Source organism: Culicoides brevitarsis, chromosome 2 (assembly GCF_036172545.1).
Source record: "Culicoides brevitarsis isolate CSIRO-B50_1 chromosome 2, AGI_CSIRO_Cbre_v1, whole genome shotgun sequence".
Lineage (NCBI taxonomy): Eukaryota > Metazoa > Arthropoda > Insecta > Diptera > Ceratopogonidae > Culicoides > Culicoides brevitarsis.
This window is the reverse complement of record NC_087086.1, coordinates 19,443,602-19,465,423: the sequence shown is the minus strand read 5'-3', so window position 1 is coordinate 19,465,423 and position 21,822 is coordinate 19,443,602. Positions and strand designations below refer to the sequence as shown.

Below are 21,822 nucleotides of genomic sequence, written 5' to 3'. Positions count from 1 at the left end.
ACTACTTAAACTTTCGTCTTTCAAAAATTCGTCTCGAAAAATGATCGACACGTGAAGGCATATAAAAAAATAAATTGACCTTACTCTGAACCATTCTCGACTCCACGTTTCATGAATATTATGATTAGGTAATTTATTTGGAGCACTTTTTGAGAAAAAATAACAAACAAAAACAACAACCTGTCGAACTATTTTATGGAGACGAAAAATTAAAATATTTTGATCATAATAATCGTCTTTTTTCGACGTGTACGGGCCTTAATTTATTCAAATGATTTTTTCCGCATCACAAATATCTTTTTTTTTCGAGCTATTTTGACATTTTATAAAGAGAAAGAAATGACGATAAAATACGTTCGACTCAAATTAAGAGACATTAAGATTGATAAATGGGTTTCAGTCCGTATTTATATTTATTTATTTTTTTGTTTTTTAAAATTAATTTATTGAATTTACTCGCACGTTTTGGACATTCAAATGTGAAATCTATGCAAAATTTTTGTGATAATGTGTGGCCTGTTATCGCCACCAAATTTTTCGATCAAAGCAATCTACTTGATAATTTGTGTCTCTATCAAAAAAAAAAATCCTCCTCCTCGATGATGAAAAAAATCAATTCGACTCAAAATCCCGCAGATTGCCCAAAATGGGACTTCGGACATCGAATCCGAAATTTTCGTCGTCAAGCTGACGTGCAAAATCTTCGAGAGACTTTGAGAAATCGCATCAGTGGATGTTACCGTCAAGAATATATCAAATTTGCGGAACTCGATTACAACAAAAATGCCCAAGAATTGGTCGAAATCCGAAAATTTCATGAAAATTTGGAACCAGTAATCGGTGGATGGCAAGATCAATTTTTGCAAAAAGCAATGTCAAAAATTGAAAAATTACAAGAAGAATATTCGAAAACGGGGGATTTGGAAAAAACTTTAGAAAACTTGGCAAAAGCGAGAGAAGCGATTAACATGCGAGTTATTTACTTGGAGGATACTTTAGTGCAATGTACGCTCCTACAAAATTTTCAGTACCTTTTAAAGGAATATCAATGGCGCCTGGACAACGATTGGATTCACAAAAAATCAAATGGGCAGTTGGAGGATTTCGCTGTTTCCATCGAAAAACGTCCTTTTTTGAATATTCGTGTGAGAGACAATGACGACGCTTATTCCGTGAAGCATTTTTTCGAAACGTCATACGAAAATGTGAAACATCCGATACTTGTGGCCTTTGAAAATGTACCGCAATTCATGGAAATGGTCCAATATTTGAAAGTTCGTTCATTTCGGGCGCTTGTTGAACTTCATTTCGCGTTGTGGCTTGAAGCGCAGACCTTGGACAAGCTAAAATCCTTCACAAAATGGTCCACAAAGGATTTAACGAAGAAACGAGAAATTGTAGAACGTCGTTGCAATCATAAATATTTCACGGAAGCTCGTGCCGCAAAGTTAAAAGAAGAAGCAATCACGATGACAGACACGAAATTGACGAAATCGATCAAAAAACGAGCTGGATGGAAAACAGAAGCGATAATTGATCGAGTTTTATGGCGCGTTGTTCCTCCAAAAGATCGTGAAGGCATGATTTCGTCACTGAATTCCCTGGAAAAAGTTGCAAAACTCGAAGAAATTGTCCTGGAACTGCTGGAAGTGCTCGACAACTATCCACGTGACATGGTGGACGAAATTGAGTGGAAATGCCGCACCAAACGCGATCGCATGAATCGCGAAGCAAAACGTGCTGCTGATAATATGGAACGGATTCACAACGTAATCAAAAGTGTGAAGAAAAATCTTGAGCCACCACCGAGACCGTTGCCACGTGAAAAGCCTCTGCCTCGAAGTGTCCTTCCAAAACCCGTAAAAAGACCGAAATCGAAACAAATTGACGCCACGAAGCACCAAAAGTTAATCGTTGAAGCTTTTACGGACAAAGATCTGGAGGAACTTGATTTTACAAAAGCAGAAAATCAAAAAATCTTGAGAAATATTGAGAGGAATTGCATGCCCTTTTACTACGATTACTTTTTGGAGCAACACGGATACATTGCGAAGAAGGATTTTGTGAATGAAATTGCGCGACAAGATGGCGACGAGGAAAGTCGTTTAAAAAATCCAACATTAATGCCAATTGTTTATGAGAATATGCGGCGATGGCAGAAACGACAAGAGGACATCCAACGTTCAAACATTCGACAAACGCGTTATTTGTATACCGAAGGAGTTTGAGGCGGAGACATAACAATGATTCGAGTTGATTGCATTATAAACGTTTGTTATTTTATTATTTGCAAGTTTTTACCGCGTTTCGAAGAAAAAATTGGTTTCAAATACCGTCTTTCGAAATTTTATTCATGTGGTTGGAAAAGTTTTCAGGTCACGTGGTCTAATTTTTTTTAAAGTCAAGCGCTTTTTTTAGATCATGTAATTCAAGTCACGTGGTTTGAGAATATTTAAAGCCCTGAGATCTGAAATTTTTTCAGATCACTAGGTTTTAAATTTTTTTGCAGCTCACGTGGTTTGAAGATATTTTTGATCACGTGATTTGATGTTTCCTTAGGCTCACGTACTTCAACAATATTTTCAGGTCACGTGACTTAAGTTTTTCTCAAGTTTTAATATTTCTTAAGCCACGAGATTTGAAAATTTCTTAAGATACATTATTTGAAAAAAATTTTGAGGTCACGTGGTTTGAAATTTTTTTTCAAGTCATTTGCTTTGAAAGTTTCTTCAGGTCACGTGGAGTTGAAAGAATTTAAAGTCACGTGGTTTGAAAACATTTCAATTGATGTGGTTTGAGTAAATTTTCAAATCACGTGGTTTAAAATTTTCAGGTTCATGTTTTAAAAAAATTTCAGACCACGTGATCAAAAATTTTTTAAAACCACGTGGATAAAAAGACCGTTAATAAAATCGAAATGCGATATAGTTGTTCTTCGTTCGACAACTTTATAAAAACTTTATTATTATTATGAGCTTGGCATGGCAGGCAACAGAAGTGAAAGAAGCACTAATGCAAAAATAATAATCGCTTACTGTTTGTTGCATTTTAACGAAAATTATCTCGATATATCGTGCCACAATGAATTGAAGGAACGAACGAATGAACGGTTTATAAAGCAACTGCTCTTTTCTAACTTTAAAAGCCATTGAATATTTAAAATGTTTGCGTATAATCATGTTTATTTATTTTCATTTTTTTTTCCTTGCTCTTTCAGTTTTGAATGAATGTTGCGCGTTGCTTCCGTATGACCGACGAGACATACGGAGAATCGTTTGGCAGAGATGAATTTGTTACATTTCTTGATATTTAATATATTAATATCATGTAAATCTTGAATAATGTACGTGGTACGAGTCGAGGTGAGTTTAATTGAAGCGTGCAAGCGATTTGCGATCATAGAGACAGAAAGGTGGAAAAGCATGCAGAAATTGCAGTTCCTACTTATTACACGACGACGCACTTCTTCTTTGATTCACTCGTATGGCCATTTCATACCTGATTTTATTTATTCAATTAAGTGAGGATGGACAAAAATTTTTAATTAAACTAATTAAATTGAAATTCCAGATTTCTTAAAAAAAATCAAAGTTTGGTTTTTAGAATAAAAATTTTTTTATGGAACTTTAAAAATAATTAACTCTACTTTTATTTTTGAATTAAAGAAAATTTTTGATAAAATTAAAAATTATTTATTTAAATTTAATTTAATTTTATTTAGTTTAATTTTAAAATTTAAAAAAAAAAATCAAATAAAATTTGAAAATTTGAAATTAAAATAAATTTAAAAAAAATATTAAAAGTTTAAATAAAATTAAAATAAATTTTAAACATTTTTAAATAAATCTGACTGATAATTTTAATTAAATTAATTTTAATTTTAAATTAAATTTTGAAATTAATTTTAGTTAAATTTGTAATAAAAATTTTAAAAAATATTTAATTTAATTAAACTTTAAAATTAAACAAAAATCGTTAGAAAATAAAAAAATTCTAATACGAAACTATTTAAAATAAAAATAATTTTAATTTTTTCATAGAATTTTTTTTGACGTGAAACTTTAAAAATAATTTTTGTCCATCCTACAGCTGACCTTGACTCTGTCCCACGATCGCATCCTCATCTCTCTCATTACACCACTCACACACATCACGTAACGAAAATTATTTTTCATTAAAGTAGTTTCTCCATCCAGCTATCCATATAAACATTCCACTTTAATTTACATTTTATAATATTTATTTTATAAATTATTATAACAGAACGCGAAGCATTTTGATAAATTTATGTATCTATTTTGATGCTGCAGCAACTACTGCCTTTTTGCTACTCGGCCAATTACTTACATAGTTACAAGTAAGCGATATTTTTATTTCTTTCTAAAAAAAAAACGAGGTAAGTTAAGGAGTTAAGTCATGTCGAGAGAGCAGGAAAAAAGAAGAGTTTTTAATGTAATTTAAATGTGCACGCAAATAATTTATCAGTCAGAAGAGTTCAATGTTTTTAATTTATTTATGTACACACAACGGTGTGCACCTACCCATTATTTGCTACTTCACATCTATTTCGCGCTGCCCTCATGGAGTGCCGTTCGCCATGGACACGGAATGTTAGATGACGGAGGAAATCCCAAAGGGCACGAACGAGATTGAGTCAAAAGATGATGCACGTTATTAAAAACAAAATATATATTAACTGACTCCCTACTACGACGATCTTCGGTCTTCGTGCAATGTTTGTACATTTATTTGCTTTGGGTATGCTTTTATGGTTAAAGATCAGACGATTGCGAGGATAATCATAATTATTATTTTTCTGTAGTTGAGTTATGAAAGAGAGGTCGAGCCCAAGAGAAAAGATGCGGAATGGACTTTTGACCTTTTTTCGTGAATTACGAGGTTCGTTGCTTTTTTTTATTTTTATTTTTTGGTGAAGTCTTTTTGTAAGCTCCTGTATTTGCATGTCACTACACTAGATTTGAATAGAAAAAAATTAAAGAAAAAAAAACAGTGAAGAACACCTGTGGCGAAATCTACTGCTTAACTTCTTGGATATGCATAAAATGTGGTTAAGACAATATCATGCACCCACTACTGTAAGAGGTTTTCAGTATCAAATAGGGCAGAACATGCTATTTTGAGGGTATGATAAATGAGTGATTCTCAAAAAAAAATAAAATTTTTTAAAGAACTTATTAGAAATATTTTTTTACAAATTTTTTAATTTTTTTCAATAAATTTATAAAAAAAATAATTAAATAAAATTTTTAATTTAAAAAAAAAATAAATAAATTTCAAAAATTAATTAAATTAAAAAATAACAATTTTTTGGAAATGTCAACAATTAACGCCCGAATTAAATTTTCATTTTTATTTTTTAAAAATTGTTTATTTAATAAATTTCAAAAAAATAAATAAATAATTTTTTATGATTAATATAATTTTAATTTAAATTAATTTTGAATTAAATTTTAATAGTATAAATTTTTTTTTTAAACTTACCTAATAATAAAATTTAAATTGAGAAATATTTTTTTCCGTTATTTTAACATTTTGTTGCAGTAAAAATTTGATTATTTTATAAATTGAAATTTTAAAAAAATATTTTAACATACAATAAAAAAATAAATTAAAAAAATCAGGTAAAATTTTTAATTCATTAAAATTAATTTTAAAAAATTTAAAAAAAATCGATTAAAATAAATTTTATTAGTTAATTTAATTGAATTTAAAAAAATTGCAAAATTTGAGTTTATTAAAATATATAATTTTAAATAATTAAAAATAAGTAAAAAATATAATTTTTACTGTTTTAAAATAAATTTTTAATTAATTTTATTAAAATCTAATTTTGCTATTAGATTTTCTTAAAAAAATTCGAAAATTAAAATTTTCATGCGATCCATTCACAAAAGTATTCGTAAAAAAAATAAATTATATTTTTTCTTCGGTGAAAATCATTCAACTGCACGCCCCTTTGCATGTCCATTGATCGACCGAGACCCTAATAAATACATAAAAAAGAAAATAGATGACATGATTTACGTGGTGCACTCGTCGCTCTCTTCCATTTACTTTAAAATAGAGCCAGATCATGCAAAAACTCTATATTTATCTATTTTCCTGTTACTTTAACGTTTAGACACAAAAATTGTGACTTGGACTGATTTATTTTTCCTTCTCATGCTCATCATCGTCAAGATGTGCCGCAACTTTGCAACAATCTGATCGACAATCGAACTCGAGCTTTTAAGTTGAACCGGTGGTGATCGACAAGAGAGACGTTGTGTGTGTCAAGCATACCGTGCAAATCGGTAATCTGAAGCTCAAAATCGAAATCAGAGCCATTTAATTTTATTACGAGTAATTTGTTTGGTAAATGATCGATTTTTATCTCGTTCTCGTCTCGCGAGTTTGTTGCGCGAAACGAGAGCCCATCGCTAACGGCGCAACATCATAAGGAAAAAACATCACAGAACAAGAAAAATTTATAACTACTATCTATTTAGGTAGTTAGTGGTGCGCGGCAAAAATAAATATTTGTGCCCTTCGGAAGAAAAGCGAATTCACCAAGTGCCTCAACATTGTTTTGTCATTATTATCATCATTATCCGGACATCTGGAACAATTTGTCGTGTACATGCGGCAATCAAGTATCGCATAGTTGAATGAACCAACCTTCCTCGACGAAACACGTCGTTGCATAGAAAAACGAGGGAATATGGCAACATTGCTCGTGCATAGACGCAGAAAGAGCAAAAAAGACTGGTAATAAGTTAGTAGCATGATAATAAATCTGATATCATACAATTAATAATGATTTATTGAGGCCTCCAATGCAAAAAGTACGAAGAAGACGACGAAGACATGCACCGAATGCAGAAGCATTTGAAGAGCGTTGTTTTTAATTTAAATTTTTATCTAAATTATTAAAATATCTCTCTGCGTTACGCGGATGACGACATGTAGTTGCTGTGTTTTGCAGTAGCTCCGAGGCAATTCTCTACACGGCTCGACTCGAGAATGTTTTAATGATAATTTGTTGTTGACTCTTTGCGTTGTTGTTCCACCTTGCCAGCTTAGAGGCTTGCAGTTTTTTCCTAAAAGTGACATTATAACAAATAGGTGATAATGGAATTTCGCTCCGGTTTTAATTAAACGCGAAATGTGTTGATGAGTTTTTGTTCAGGAATGCTTGAATTCAAATTTAATTTTAACATGTGACTTCTATTTTTAGGTTAAAAAATTATTTTTGACTTCTAGAGATAATTTTTGTAAATTAAGTTTTTGATTGATTCAATAGTGTGAAAAATATGAACCTAAAAAAATTCTTTTAAGAGCTCAATATCAAACAAATTTATATTTTACGACATTAAATTTTCAATTTTTCGAGAATAATTAATTAAACAACAAAAATCGTAAATTTTTGAAATTTTTGCCGTCATAAATGAAACGAAATAAAAAATCTATTTTTTTTGTGATCCCCAAAGCTATAAAATTAAGGAAGAAATTTATTATTTTCTAATTAAGATCTATTTATAATTCAGATTTCAAGCATTTATTTAAATTTATAAGTTTCAAAGCGAATTTTTTTAATTATTTTTTTCACCAATAAAATTTTGTTGAAACTTTAAAACAAAAATTCATTTTTGAAATTAAATAAAAAAAAACTTCATTTTCAAATAAAAAAAAATAATTTTTAAAAATTTATATCAAACAAAAAAAAAGTAGGTACGGAATAAAATTAAAAATTGAGATAAAATAAGATATTTTTTTTATTTAATAAAAATTTCGTTCGAATTTTCTCTATTTTTTATATAATTTTGTAAGTTAAATTTTTAATTAAATTTTTAATTAAATTTTTAAATCAAGTAAAAAATTAAATTTTTCAATTACATAAAAAAAAACTAAATCTCTTGATACTCAAAAAAACAATTTTTTTAAATTAATAAAAATCTTTAAAAAGCATTTTTTTTTATCAAAACCGATCAGATTTAAATCAATAATTTTTTTACAAGAAAAGATCCTTCAAAAATTTGAAGCTTTTGACATCTGTCAAAAAAATTGTTAACCAGTTGTCAACATTCTCCAAAAGCACAAAAAAAACCGTTAAAAATATATCTTTTCATTTATCTACGAGCCAAACACGATACAATGTCATAAATTACGCGACACGTTTACGAAGAGACACCAAACATTCGTTTTCTAGTTGTACGTGCGCAGAACAATAAACCATTAAATCATGTAAGAAATGTCCGGTTAATATTGTAACATCATGTTCTAGGAAGTAAATCATTTGTTAAAGAGCAACGAGACAATATCTCCTGTCCTGTACGACGATTTTTTTCTGCTGAGCTGCGATAATGCGAGATACGATGGTTGAAAGTTTGTATCATTACACCTTGCGTCGTACGTGGCTGCATTTCTTTCTGTTTTTTTTCTAGTTTAAATAAATAAATAATAATAGTTTAGCAATAATTCTGGAGTTGGTCGAGTTGTGTTGTGCTGGAAATGTTACGTGAATCTATGCAACTATTATTATTTATTGTTTGTTCAGGGCAGGTAAGTAACGTCCATGCAGCACAAAAAAAAGAGAACTTACAGCTAACTACATGATAAGGTGCTATTTTATCATGTAATGAACCATAAACAACGCGAGCAGTTTTTTTCCTCATTTTTTCTTGCAAGTACGCGAAGAGCGTGAGTAAAGTCCGAGACAAGAGAAAAATTATTGCAGTTTGTTTGTTTGTTTGATTTACGGATGGTGCAGTGGAAATTTATTACCAGAAGTTGCATAAATTTATCATCTTCTGGTGTATCGGATTCTCCCGATAATTGCCGCTGCCGCGCAGAAAGACGATATTAGGAAATAATTACTCGTTAACGCAACAAAAGTGAATTGAAGCACCCACAAAGTTCACGATTTGCTGGCACTGCATCTCCCTCCACTCAAACAAAAATAAAGTTTTGTGTCATAGAACTGTAATAATGCAAAAATCATGATCGTGCATGAATTTTTTGAGCTAACATATGCAGCGCAAATAGCCTCAAAAAACGTTGCAGTTGCACGAAATATTACTTCATCGTCGTCATCATCAGCGTCTCATGTTTACAATTATCATAAACAGAGGAAAATATTTATTTTTATTTATTATATTTGCTCTCATAAAGCAAATTGCAGAAAAGTGCGGGAAATTTTAATTCAAAAAAAAAACTATGCATTTTTAATTTTTAAGTTACATATTTAATTTTTTTTTTAATAATTTTAAAAATATTTTTTATTTTTAAATTTATTATTTTCAAGAATTTTTCATTTTCATTTAATTTTTTTTTATATTTTAATTTGAATAATTTTTAATTAATTAATTTAATAAATTTAATTTAAAATTAAATTAATTAATTTAATAAATTTATTAATTAATTTAATTTAATTTAAAACAAAGTAAAAATCAAAAATTTAAAGAATTTATTTATTTTTTTAAATTTTCTTAAAAATAAAATAAACAAAAAATAAAAAAAAAAAACAAAAAAAATAAAAATTCTTAAATTTTTTTAAAACATTCTTAATAAAAAAAAAAAATAACAAAAAATATTAAATTCTGAAAATGAAAAATTCTTGAAAAATAAAATTTAAATTAGGTAATTAATTATTTAATTTATTTAAATTTAAAAAAAAAAATAAATTTTTAACTAAAAGAAAATTTTAAAAAATTTAGAGAATTTTTGATTTTTTTCCTTTTTTTCACATTTCCCGCACCTTCCAGAGAAAAAAAAACTAAAACACAAACGACGACGAATTAGAATGAGTATTCATTGAAAAATAATTGCAACGCGACAGATGCAAATTGAGTGGATGGCAATGTTAAGCGTCTAATCGTGATAATTGGTGGGATTGTACGTCGTAATTATTATTTCGAGCCAAAAATGGCATTTTGTGTTCGTCATTACTATTGAAAGTAACGTTCTTATTACGTTCCCCGGCGTCGTGGAAAGTGAAAGGTAATTGTAACAAAAAAGCAAAAACAAAAGATGATGATGACAAAAAAACGTGATCCACTTACCTCCACATATTCCGCGCAAATATCGATGCTCCGCACAAAATCGCAGACCTGTTCAACGGTCCATGCATTCACTTCTTCGCGTTCTGCCGCTCGGCATTTCACTTTGTTGCTGCTCGCATTGACATTGGGACTAGAATTGTTCGAGCTCCGACTGTTGGATGTCGTGTTGATGTGCAGACTAGGTGACGAATTTGCGATTTGTCGTTGATCGGGAGACAATTTGAGGCGTTTGGCCACCGGGGCACCGGCATTACTCAAGTCCAGGGCAGCCGGTTGATCGATTACGGAAAGGGAAGCGGTTTCGTTCGAGGGACTCTTGAAGGCAGGATGGAGTGGTGCGACAGATGTGGAGCTGGAGGAAAGACTGGGCGGCGTGAAAAGTGACGAGGGGAATGCGGCGAGCGGAAATTGCGGTGCTGGCGGGGAAGGAAGCGATGTGGGGACAGTTTTTCCCATGTTTTTCATTAATTGTTGGATTTCTGCTTCTTTTGCGATTTTAGCCTAAAATATTAAGAAGAAAAATAAATATTTTTAAAAAATTATTGGATTTTTACAATTCAAAAAAAAAAAAAAAATTAAAAAATTAGATGTTTTTGATTAAAGTTAGTTAATTTAAATTGTAAGATGTAAATTTAAAAAAAAATTGTAAAAAATGTTAGAAAGTTAAAAATTAAAAATATTTTTAATTCTTTAGTTTTGAACCATAATTTTTGATACAATTTTTTAGTAAGTCAACAGATAAAAAAAAATTAATTTTGAGGCTTAAATAAATGAATAAAATTTTTTCTTACCAAAGCAATCAACGCTTGAGTACTGCTCATATCAACGAATGGCGGAAACATTCCACCGCCGAAGCCCAAACCAGTGAATAATGACAGAGGATTTGTGCCTGACAAAGAAGGTGTTGGAGGAGCCGATACTCGATCGGGCTTCATTACGACATTTGGACTTCCTTTACGTTTGGGCGTTGACATTCCCGGCATCCTTGGTGGCTCAATAAATTTTTGATTTGGTCTGAAAGTGACAAAAAAAATTGTAAAAATTAAAAAAAAATAATAAATTTAATAAAAAAAAAATAATTTAATTAATTAAAAAATAATTTAAAAAATAAATAGTTAAAAATTAATAAAAAAATTTAAATTAATTAATTTAAAAAAATTAAATTTAAATTTTATTTTTTTTATAATTTTTTTTTTTTGATTTAAAATGAACTTAAGTAAATTAAATTTATTAATTTTTAACCAATTTAATAATTCATAAAATCCTTACTCATTAACAGCATTCGAATTATATTTGGCAGCGAGACTCCTCATGATATCCGAGTAATTTCGCGCATTAAATTGATTAGGTGGCGGTGGCAGAAAACTCCCCGATGACGTGCCGTTTGTCGTTGTATGTCCTAAGTCAGTCTCTAATTCAATTTTTGGATTTGGTGTCAGTTGGCGACGCGCATCACTGTTGCTGCTGCTACTGCCATTCAGCAACAATTGAGTCATTTCGCTGTGTAGTTGTTGCTGCAATTGTGATTGTTGTGGCGGAGTTCCCGAAAACGACGAAGGTGTTATGCTACGAGATCTGAAAAAAAAACAAAAAAATGTGGATTAGATTCCGGTAGGCAAACAATGCGAGATTTTTACGCGAAACGATAAATTACGGAGAGAAAAAAGTGAGGAATGGCGAACAATGGCAAACGGAACACTTTTAATGAGCTTTAATCTCGTAAAATTGGTGGTCACTCTATTTTCACAGTCCGCTCTCAAATACTCTTACAAGGTTGCGCTGATCATTCAACCGTTAAAAAGCAACATTTTTTATGTAATTCTCCACTACTTGATCTGTTACAATGCAAAAACTTTCAATCTGTCTCGGCTCGCCAACAAACCGTACACACAACAATGATTTAAGTAGTTCATATGTTGTTCAAACTTCTATTCAAGCCACAAATATCTGACTACCACTTGCATCACGTAAATAATAAAATAATCATTTTAATGGTTTCCACTGCTGTTGCTGCTGCTGCTGTCGATGTTGTTTAATGGCGTATCAGAGTCATACATGATTAACATATTGTGTTAGAGGTTAGTTGGATGCGATGCGAGCGAAAGAGAGATTGAAGGAAAATTAGTTTCAAATATTGCTTTTTTGACCCAGTTTCAACCCTCTCGACTTCGAAATTTTCCATACGGTAGCAACGCAACAACAAACTCTTCAATTCAAATAATAATTAGCAATCACAAAGGCAACTAGCTGTGAGATGTTAGAGAAGAAAGAGGAAAAAAAAGAGATAAAAGGAGATTGAACGTTCGTGGTTGATTTTGACATCGGCATGCTGAGTACATGTCACATAAGAAGTGTCTCCCACTGGGATTAATTATGGATGAGTTTTGTAGCTGCTTGTGTGAGTAAGCGAGGAGTTTAGGAGTGAAAGATTTGACATTTGAAAATAAAAATGGAAATAAAAGGTTTGATTTTTTTTTTTTTTTGAAAAAAATTTTTGAGAGAAAAATATTTTAATTAAATAAATATAAACAAATCTGAAAAAAATATTAAAAATGAAATTTAATATAAAATTTTTAATTTAGTTTTAAAAAACTAAATTAATTAAAAATTAATTTAGTTCACGTTTTGAAATATAAACGATAGGAAACAAAAAATTAAATCGTATTTAATTAAAAAAATATTTAAAAAAAAATTAAAACTGTCGCAGTTTAAAAATACTAAAAAAAACTTGAGGAAGAGAATTGTAAAAATTTAAAAATTCTACCCATCACAGCAATAAATTTATTTTTTGATCAATATTTATTCAAAAATATCAAAAAATCAAAAATAAATCGGCAAATTAATATTTTCGTAAAAATTTTATTTTCTATTTTTATTTTAATAATTTTTGTCAAAAAAAAAAAATAAAAAATATTAATTTATACTAAATTATGACATTTAAATTAATATTGTAAAATTACTATTACTATTTATTTTCTTATTTAAATCATTTTTGCTCTTATTTTCTAATTTTTTTTTACTCAATAAAAGAACAGATTTCCTGGGAAAAAATAAAAAAAAAACGATTGAACTGTAAAATTAATTTTTTTTTTAATTAATTAAAATGTTAAAGATTGGACAATTATTGAAATTTTTCATTGATTTTTTTTTTCAAAAAATGACAGATTTTTTTTTAAATTTTATGTTCATGAATTAAGAACAAAAATCAAACTTAAATACAAAGTAATTTTCAATTATCGAAACGCATAAAAACCTAAATTTTTTTCATCGTCACCCAACAACAAAGTATTTTCAATTTTCTCATTAAACAAAGAAAAACCGTCTCATTAAACCACAAAATTCGCGTAAAAAATATCACTTTTTGTTCAAAGTTGGTAAATTTAGTCAAATTACGCTCTCTCTCGACACGAACAAACTTTTGTGTAATAACATGGTGACCCAAGCATGAAACGAGACGTGAAACTTAATAAAATTCTGACACACAATCGAATCGGACTCGCGCATGAATAACACATGAGTCTTGCTTCGTTTTGTACTTTTTTTGCAAATTGGCCGACTAGAAGACTTTTTGTTCCATATAAAGTCCGAACAAAGAGGAAAATTTTCTTTTCTTCTAATTTGATATGCAAAATAGCAACGAAAAGTTCTTCTTACCTAGATGCTGTTGATTGCACTTCATGATTATTGTTGTTATTATTATGACTACTGCTATTATTATTACTATTAGTTCCTAGATTTGTAGCTGCCGTTGCTGCTGTTCCACAATTACTACCACTATTATTTGGACTTAATCTTTCACTTTTTATCGTATTATTGTTATTTATTGTATTATTATTGTTCAGGTTGTGCTGTTGTTGTTGTTGCTGCAACATGCTTAATTCACCATTACGTAAATAATCGAGCTTTGGCGATGAAGTGGCGTTGTTGTGCATTGCGAGTGGCGATGTTGCCGCCGCAGCTGCTGCCGCGAGAGCCGCAACTGTATTGGCCACACTCGAATTGTTATTTGTCGCGGCCGTTGTTGTAATTGTGGACGACGTGCAATTATCACTTGCAAACTTCAATTTGTCGTAGTACGCATTGGCGAGCGTGTTTGTCGTTGCTGCGGTCGCGGTGCTGCTGTTGAACAGGAACTTTTTGCTACTTTCTTGCAGGCTGTTCAGCATGTGTTCCGTCAACATTTTATTGATTGGCGACACAATGGGGTTTGTCGTTTTGCGCTTGTTTTTCACTTGGGCAACGTTGTTGTGATGATTTGGCAATTTGGGCGACGACGAGGGAAGTTGCAGTGATGGCGAGGAAGCTGTTTGCGGAGAATCTTCACTGTTTGGAGCATCACCTAAAATGAAAAAGGAAGGAAAATTTAAATAAAATTTTGATTTTTAAATTTAAAATGACTGAAGGTGAGAAAATTTAATTATTTTTTTAATTTTTTTTTTTTTTTTTTTTTTTTTTAATTTTATTTTTTTTTTTAAATTAAAAATTATTTTTTTTAACTATTTTAATGAATAATTTATTTAATTAATTTTTATAATTATTTTTTTTTTTAATTCGCAAATATTTTATTTTAATTAATTAAAAAATATTAAACATTCAATTATATTTTTTTTTTACATAAATTTAATTTTTCGTTTTATTTAAAAATAAATTTTGTTTTCAAAATTAATTCCAAATTAAAAAATAAATTAAAATTTTTTTTTATTTAACTTTTTAATTTTTTATTTTAAATTTTAAAACAAAATGTGATTTTTCATGATTAATTAAGAGAAAAATACAAAAAAAGTAAAAAAAAATATTAAGTCACGTGATCAAATTCGAATTTTAAAAATATCCTTTTTGCCAAATTTTAATTTAATTTTTTTTTAATCTTTGGTCAATTTTTGGACCAAATCAGAAAATATGAAAAAAAAATTAAATAATAAAATTTAATTGCCTAAGAAACCTTTCACGACACAAAATCCACGAAAAAAAACTACATTCGAAAAATTTAACAAAATAATAAATCAGATGCTCATTACACAAAAAACGACCCGACCTTGCTAGCCTCTACTCTATTTCTCGACTGAGTCATGATTCGCATTAAAAATCTCATTACATGAGTGACGATGTCAGCATCGTTGTCGTCAATTTGACATCCAATCATTTAAGTAAAGGGAAAAAATTGTTATAAAAATGATTTAAATTACTTTCATTTTGATTGCGACGCATTAAAAAAAGAGACGAATAATCCTTTTTACACTCACACTCGTGACTTTAATCTTTGAAATGTCACAATTTGAATGCGTGACGTTGACTTTTTTGTTAAGCCTTTTGACCTTTCTACATCGGGAAAAAAATATTTTTTGTGTCTTGAGTGATTGTGACAACATTTTAATTGGTCCGACTTTCAATTCGCCAAAAATTGTCCTCACAATAAATAAAAATTTATCAATCCAATCGCTTGCATACATTAAAAAAAATACAAAAATGTTTATAAATTGCAATTGCTCCAGTTCCAGTTTTATGACTCCAACAAATTGCCATGCCGTGTGGTTCATGCAGCTAATTAGGCACGAGCTAAATGCAGACAAACATCACGAAATAGTATAATTTGTCTGAACGAGTGCATCTGTTGCATTGATGACGTCTATGAGTGAGGCACAGATAAATCGCACAAGTTGTCGTTCTAGCCGCAGCAACGGGAGCGAGCGAGCAGCAAACGAACAAATTGCAATCATAATAATTGCATTTATGGTGTATGTAACTATCAAACGAATCATAATTATGTTTTCTTTATTTTTTTTCTTCGTTTTAAATATTGCATATTTGTTTACATTTGCAGTTAATCTCTGAGGCGAACGAGCGCAATTAATGTTCTGTTAACGCTCTGATACACGTTTGGTGCTTTTTTCTCTGGTCAAGTGGGTTTTCTGCATGTCTCGGGTCTCGTTTCAACCCAAAATCGTTCATGAACTTCGATTTATTTGCAGTAAAGACCCGTTACAATTGCATAGATGAAAGATTACGAGGGCACTCGAGTGTGCATTGTTGTTGCAAGTTCAGAGAAATCAGTCTCAAGTGCTCGCAAGTACTTGCAAATTCACAAAAATATGATGATTCAACGACGGCATGTCATCATCATCGTCACTTGTATCCATTTCTCTCTCACTTTTATTATTTTTTATTTTCATATTTGCTTAAATTCTTTAAAACTTTTTTTTTTGCTTTGTTTATTTTTATTTTACAGTTGAAGGGAGTCGTCGTTGTCGACGTATGATTGATTCTGTGTCATCATTGTTTATTGTTTGCGCAGCGTCATTGTGTAAAAGGCAAACAATGAAGAGAAATGGAATGTCAATAAAACTTTTTTGGGTTAAATCCTGTCTTATGGATTGCAACGTCTGGAACTTTTGCGCGTGCACATCTTTTAAATTTAGTGAAAAACGGAGTTGGAGGTAAGTTTTTTTTTTATTTTAGAGAATTAAAATTTTATAAAAATTTTAAAATTTCTTACAAAAAATGATTTTTCTTTTTAAAATGACTAAAACTAAAATTATTTTTTTTTTATTTTTAATTAAATCTTAAGTTTTAAAATAAATTAAAAGTCAATTAGCCGACCAAATTTAAAAAAAAATTTTTTTTTTCATTTAAAATAATTTAAAATTTAGTCAAATAATTTGACATTAATTATATTGAAGTGATCGTAAGCTTAAGTCAAAATAAAAATATTTATATTAAATTAATAAGTTGACTTAAAATTTTGAAAATGAGGGATTAAAGAGCTCTTGAATTTTTTTACTTAAAACCCCAAATTTTTCACGATATATAAATCTAAAAAAAAATTAACAGAAAAAGAAAAAATTTAAGGAAATAAGAAATTTACTTTATTTAAAATTTTTTTTAAAAAAAAAATATTTTTTCCAAAATTAAGTAAAAATTAAAAAAATAAATAAACTAATTTTTAAACATAAGCTTAAAACAAATTTAAAAAAATTGTTAATTTAAACCGAAGTTAAAGTTTAGGTTAAATAAATTTTGAAAGCTTAATTTTTGAAGCCCTGTTTGCAGAGTTAATTAAATTTTATATTTCACCCAAGAACCTTATTCATAAAAAATTATCAATTTTTAAAAATTTAGACATTTTTTGTTTAATTTTCCATAACTTTTTATTTAATTTTTAAAAATTTCTCGAAAAAAATACTTTTTTAATCATCACATCTAAGAAAAAAAAACCACTTTTACGACCTTCACAAATTTACACAAAATCAATTCAAACAGAACAGTTGCAACGTTGAGAAAGTTCAAACAAGAGTGAAACTCTTAATTGTCGGTTAAGAGACGCAAAATTTACACACAATGATGAGACACTTCATCAAAATTCATCATAAAATTGACCTTTTACTTGACCCGTATTTGGTGACTTTTTCTTTCATTTTTATCGCTGCTTGACAAGACAAGACAAGACAAAGAATTCGCAAATGACCTTCAAACCTTAATTAAGACACATTTGACTGGGCTCGGAACATACAATGGAACACTATTGTTACTGAATCACTGACCGCAACGTAATTACCTCCGTCGTCGACGTTTAAGTAGCTGACGCAGTAATCAAGTGTGCAATGCCCTCTCATGTGACCCGAAGGTTGATATTTATTGGTTGTCGCATCCAATAAATCTGCCTAACATCCATTTAAATAGCAGCGAGTATCAAGTTCACCCGAAAAAAAAAGTCATTATCATTCGACCGCGCAGATAAAACGTTCAAATGTTCACAGAACGGAGGAGAAAAAAAAACAACACTGGTGAGAATCTATTAACGATAAACATAAATAATTGTCTGTCCCCATGGCACACACAGAGTCATCGAGTTTCATTAAAGACAATATTACCATATTAAATTGTAAACAAAAATGTCTATAAGCTCAAACAACGTCTGTAGCGGCACACGCATGTGATGCTCTCTTCTCCACTTTTTTTTTGTTGTGTGAAACATGTTTGAACTGTGATTTATGACTATGACAAATAATTTTTTTTTGTTGTCTTGTGTATGTGAAGCTCGATGTGCGGTCGTAATTCCTCATTTTTAATCTATTTATACCGTGATTTATGTCTCTGGGGCTGCATAATATCAGATAAGCAAGCGACGAACCTCTCTCGTGCGTTAAAACACCCCACGAGTGACTTAACAGTCCATTAAAATGATATAATGCCGTTCTTACGAACCGAATTCTCCGTTTTTTCTCGAAATGTGTCTTGTTATCTCACGCGAATGACCTGTAACCCATTTCTGATTTGAAAAAACTTTCTTATTGATAACAACACTTTAATTGCCCGCAATACTTTTAATTGACGACTTGAGTTGGCCGAATTGCAGCGACGTAACGCAACGACGACGTACGTCACCCCGGGGGTCACTGCCATCGATAATCTTAATAGAGGTCATCGGGGATCACGGGAGTCACCGCAAAGGTTATCGCGTTGAAAGATTTGCTTTTTGCGTCGTTGTCGCTGTCAGACGAGGTTCAACGAGAGAACATTAACATCAATTTTGACTTTTTTTTTTAAATATTTCTCAATATCATGCGAATTCGTACTTTATTTTTTTTATGATACGCAACATTGATGCAATAACTAGCAAACATTAACAACCAACAATTTATTTACAAAACAAAATGTCAATTTAAATTGTTATTATTATTATTAATATGCGAATATGAATCTTTCTTGCGTCTCTTTCTCTTTGGCGTTCTTTGCCAGCTTTTGAATGATTGAATATTATTACACAATGCAAGACAAGACGACGACGCGAGCAGCAAAATACAAACATAATAAATGTTTTCAAAGTAAAAGGAAACCAGAATGCCAATTCAAATGGCATCAATCATTTCAATCACTCTGCCTTTACTCTTTTTTTTTGTTTTCTTCATGATTTTCATTCATCCATTTCTGAGTCGTAGCCAAGTAGACGAGTGCAAAATCATTGCACGAGTTACGAGAATGCTTTGCAACGATGTCGATGGGTTGAAAATATATAAAATGTAATAAATGTTAAAGATAATTATTTGTTTTCCTCGTCAATTTTCTATTTTATTTCATTTAAATTATTGTACAATTTAGCAAATGAAGTGCATTCTAGATAAAATTGTTAAGAAATAGCGCTACTGTGGTAAGTGAGGTCTGTTAGGGGTAGAACTAAATTTTTGTTATTTTTTTAATTTTAGGAGAAAAATTGAAAGTTTAAATTAAAACAACTGAACGTAAGAAAGAAGATTCGCAAATAATTTTAAGATCAATTTTATTTTATTTTTTTTTTATTTCAGATGACCGATGGAAAAGAAGACCCTAAATTAACTGAACAGGATGAAGAAATAATTCGCAGGAGGAAGAAAATAGCGTGACAAAGATCTTTCTTGCATAAACTTATTCGTTTCAAGGAAAAAATTTATTCGTTTTATCTTGAGTCCCATGACATGACATTACCAAAGCAATTTCGAACACGGGTTGTTCAAGATTAGTCCAGGAATAGAATTTCATAAAAACTCAATATGAAATACGAGCAGAAATCGAATGCTGCCAAGTAAAGTTACAAAAAGAAGGACCTAGACAAAATGCGCAAAAAGATTGTGAGTTGTGAAAGAAAACTGTAAGCTCCTGTGTTTATTACTCAGGCTAAAAATTATTACGCCAAAGCATGCATTAGACAAAAGAAGAGCAACTCTCAAGCTCCAATCCAAAAAAAAAAAAAATATCAACACGAGCCAGAATACTATTTGAGAAAAAAAACACTTGTGTGAAAACAATTATTATTAGGTATTTAAACCTCGAATCCAGTGACCTCAAGGACAAATGTAATTTTTATGTATTTTTAATCCAAATAATCAGGATCCAGCCATCTTATTCCATTATTTCGTGTATATGTAGTATGTTTTCTATCAAATGCGCTTTGATCTACAACAGTTCTTTATCACTTTCAAACGAAAATTTCAACTATTCTATTATTTCACCATAAATTTTCTGTGCATACAAATCCATATGCTCGCACAGTTGACTGCTTCAGTTTGAACTGTAAATGTCAGTCGATTTAATATGTCAATATCAATCATAATACAAAAAAAAAACGTTTTGTGTTCAAGCAAGCAACGCACTGTGATTCAACTGAAAAATGCACCACAGCAAAACAAAAAAAAATGAATCTTCTTTATGATTATTACTTTTATTGTAACGATTATTGGCCGATTATCGTATGACTTGTAAAAACAAAGTTGAACAAAAATGGTCATCATCGTGTTGCCTTACATGGACTTAAATAGACAATTATGAGTGGTAATCGTAAATTAATATAAATATTTTATTAAACATTGTCCCGACATTGTAATAACTTATAAATTGTGTGAACGATATTTTTGCATGAGAAAATCCCTGCTTTAATTACCGTTCTATAAAAAAATTTTAAAAGGCAATTCTATTTAACGTGAAATGTTTTCTTAAAGACCCAAATATTTGCATAACGGGACACTGAAATAATACGATACCTTTTTTCTTCGCAATATATTTATTTTTTTGGGCATTTTACTGCTTTTGTGCCTCCTACGTTTGTGGCAACGTTTGTCAAAGTTTGTGAAAAGCAAATAATGCCGATTAATTGTCATTTTTGGTTTGGAGTATAGAACAAGAAAAAAACGAAAGGAGAGACTGAGAAAGAGAGACATAAAAGTCAAAAGATCAAAATCGCGTCACTTTTTTGGCATTTCAACCTCCATTGTTTTTTGTTTTTGCCATTCTCTCAACTTGTTGATTTGTTGTCGAAACAAAAGACAAAAATTCTATAAAAGCCAACTCAACTCCGCCATCATTTCAAATATGGATCAAATTAATGATAAGTCATAAATATTCAGGTCAATTGATTGTTCTTTCTCGTCGTTGTTTTTTTAAATGTTTTTTTTCTGCGCGCCGCAACTCAACTCCCGTGTATTGTCTCGCAACAAACAAGCAACGTTCATTAGAGCGAAGTACAGTATCGAATTCCTAAAAAGTCGCAGTCACAAAAAAGAGACATTTTCATCTACTTAGCATTCATTCCAAATAATAAATATACAAACGTTATTGTAAATATTTATACAACAGAAAGATTCTTATGACCCGATTGTGGCAAGCAGTGAATGATTTTTTTGCTGTCTCGTTTTGGTTCCCATAATAATTTCAATGAAATGCCATGGCCAAGCCAAAATGAGACATTTTTATGCAAAATAAACGTTTTTTAAAAAAGAAGAAATAAATAAATAAATACACAATCGAAAGAAATTTTCGTATATACAAATAAAAATTATCATAAAAGTAAGTAACTAGCAGCACCTGATCGAAAATGATGGAAAAAAACCCAAACAAGCGACATTTTAATGAGGTAATTTTTAAAGAGCAAAAAAGCGAGCTGAAAATTAATTGGAAGCAAGTAATCAGTCATCGCTCAATTTCATGCCTCAATCAAGCCATACCGGCCCGTATACGAAATTCATGAAAATTAATCATTAACAGAGTAATCTGGCACGCTAAAATTCTGTGAACGAACGAAAAATAAGAGATGAATAAAAATTACGTTATTTCACCTTTAACATTTGTTTCCGTGGCCTCTGTACCGCTACGTTATATGGCGATCTGCTAGTGAAGTGAAGCAAATAAAAAAAAACAACTGAAGAAATAACTGAACAACGTCGATATTGAGAGCAGAGCGGAGAGTATAAAAGGTCAATGCGTATCTGATTTTTTTTTCTTCGCTCATTTCAAT

At 30.2% G+C, this 21,822-nt stretch overlaps 1 protein-coding gene across 2 annotated transcripts in view; it reads right to left on the bottom strand.

Moving 5' to 3' along the window:
* LOC134830131 (probable serine/threonine-protein kinase DDB_G0282963) overlaps positions 1-21,822 on the bottom strand; it is a 64,681-nt gene that overhangs the window by 7,584 nt on the left and 35,275 nt on the right. For both annotated transcript variants that reach the window (XM_063843512.1, XM_063843513.1), the window contains exons 3-6: positions 13,716-14,400; positions 11,331-11,636; positions 10,853-11,075; positions 10,062-10,562 (exon numbers count right to left, since the gene is read on the bottom strand). In XM_063843512.1, coding sequence (XP_063699582.1) covers positions 10,062-10,562; positions 10,853-11,075; positions 11,331-11,636; positions 13,716-14,400 — 1,715 coding nt within the window. The remainder of the gene's footprint in view (positions 1-10,061; positions 10,563-10,852; positions 11,076-11,330; positions 11,637-13,715; positions 14,401-21,822) is intronic.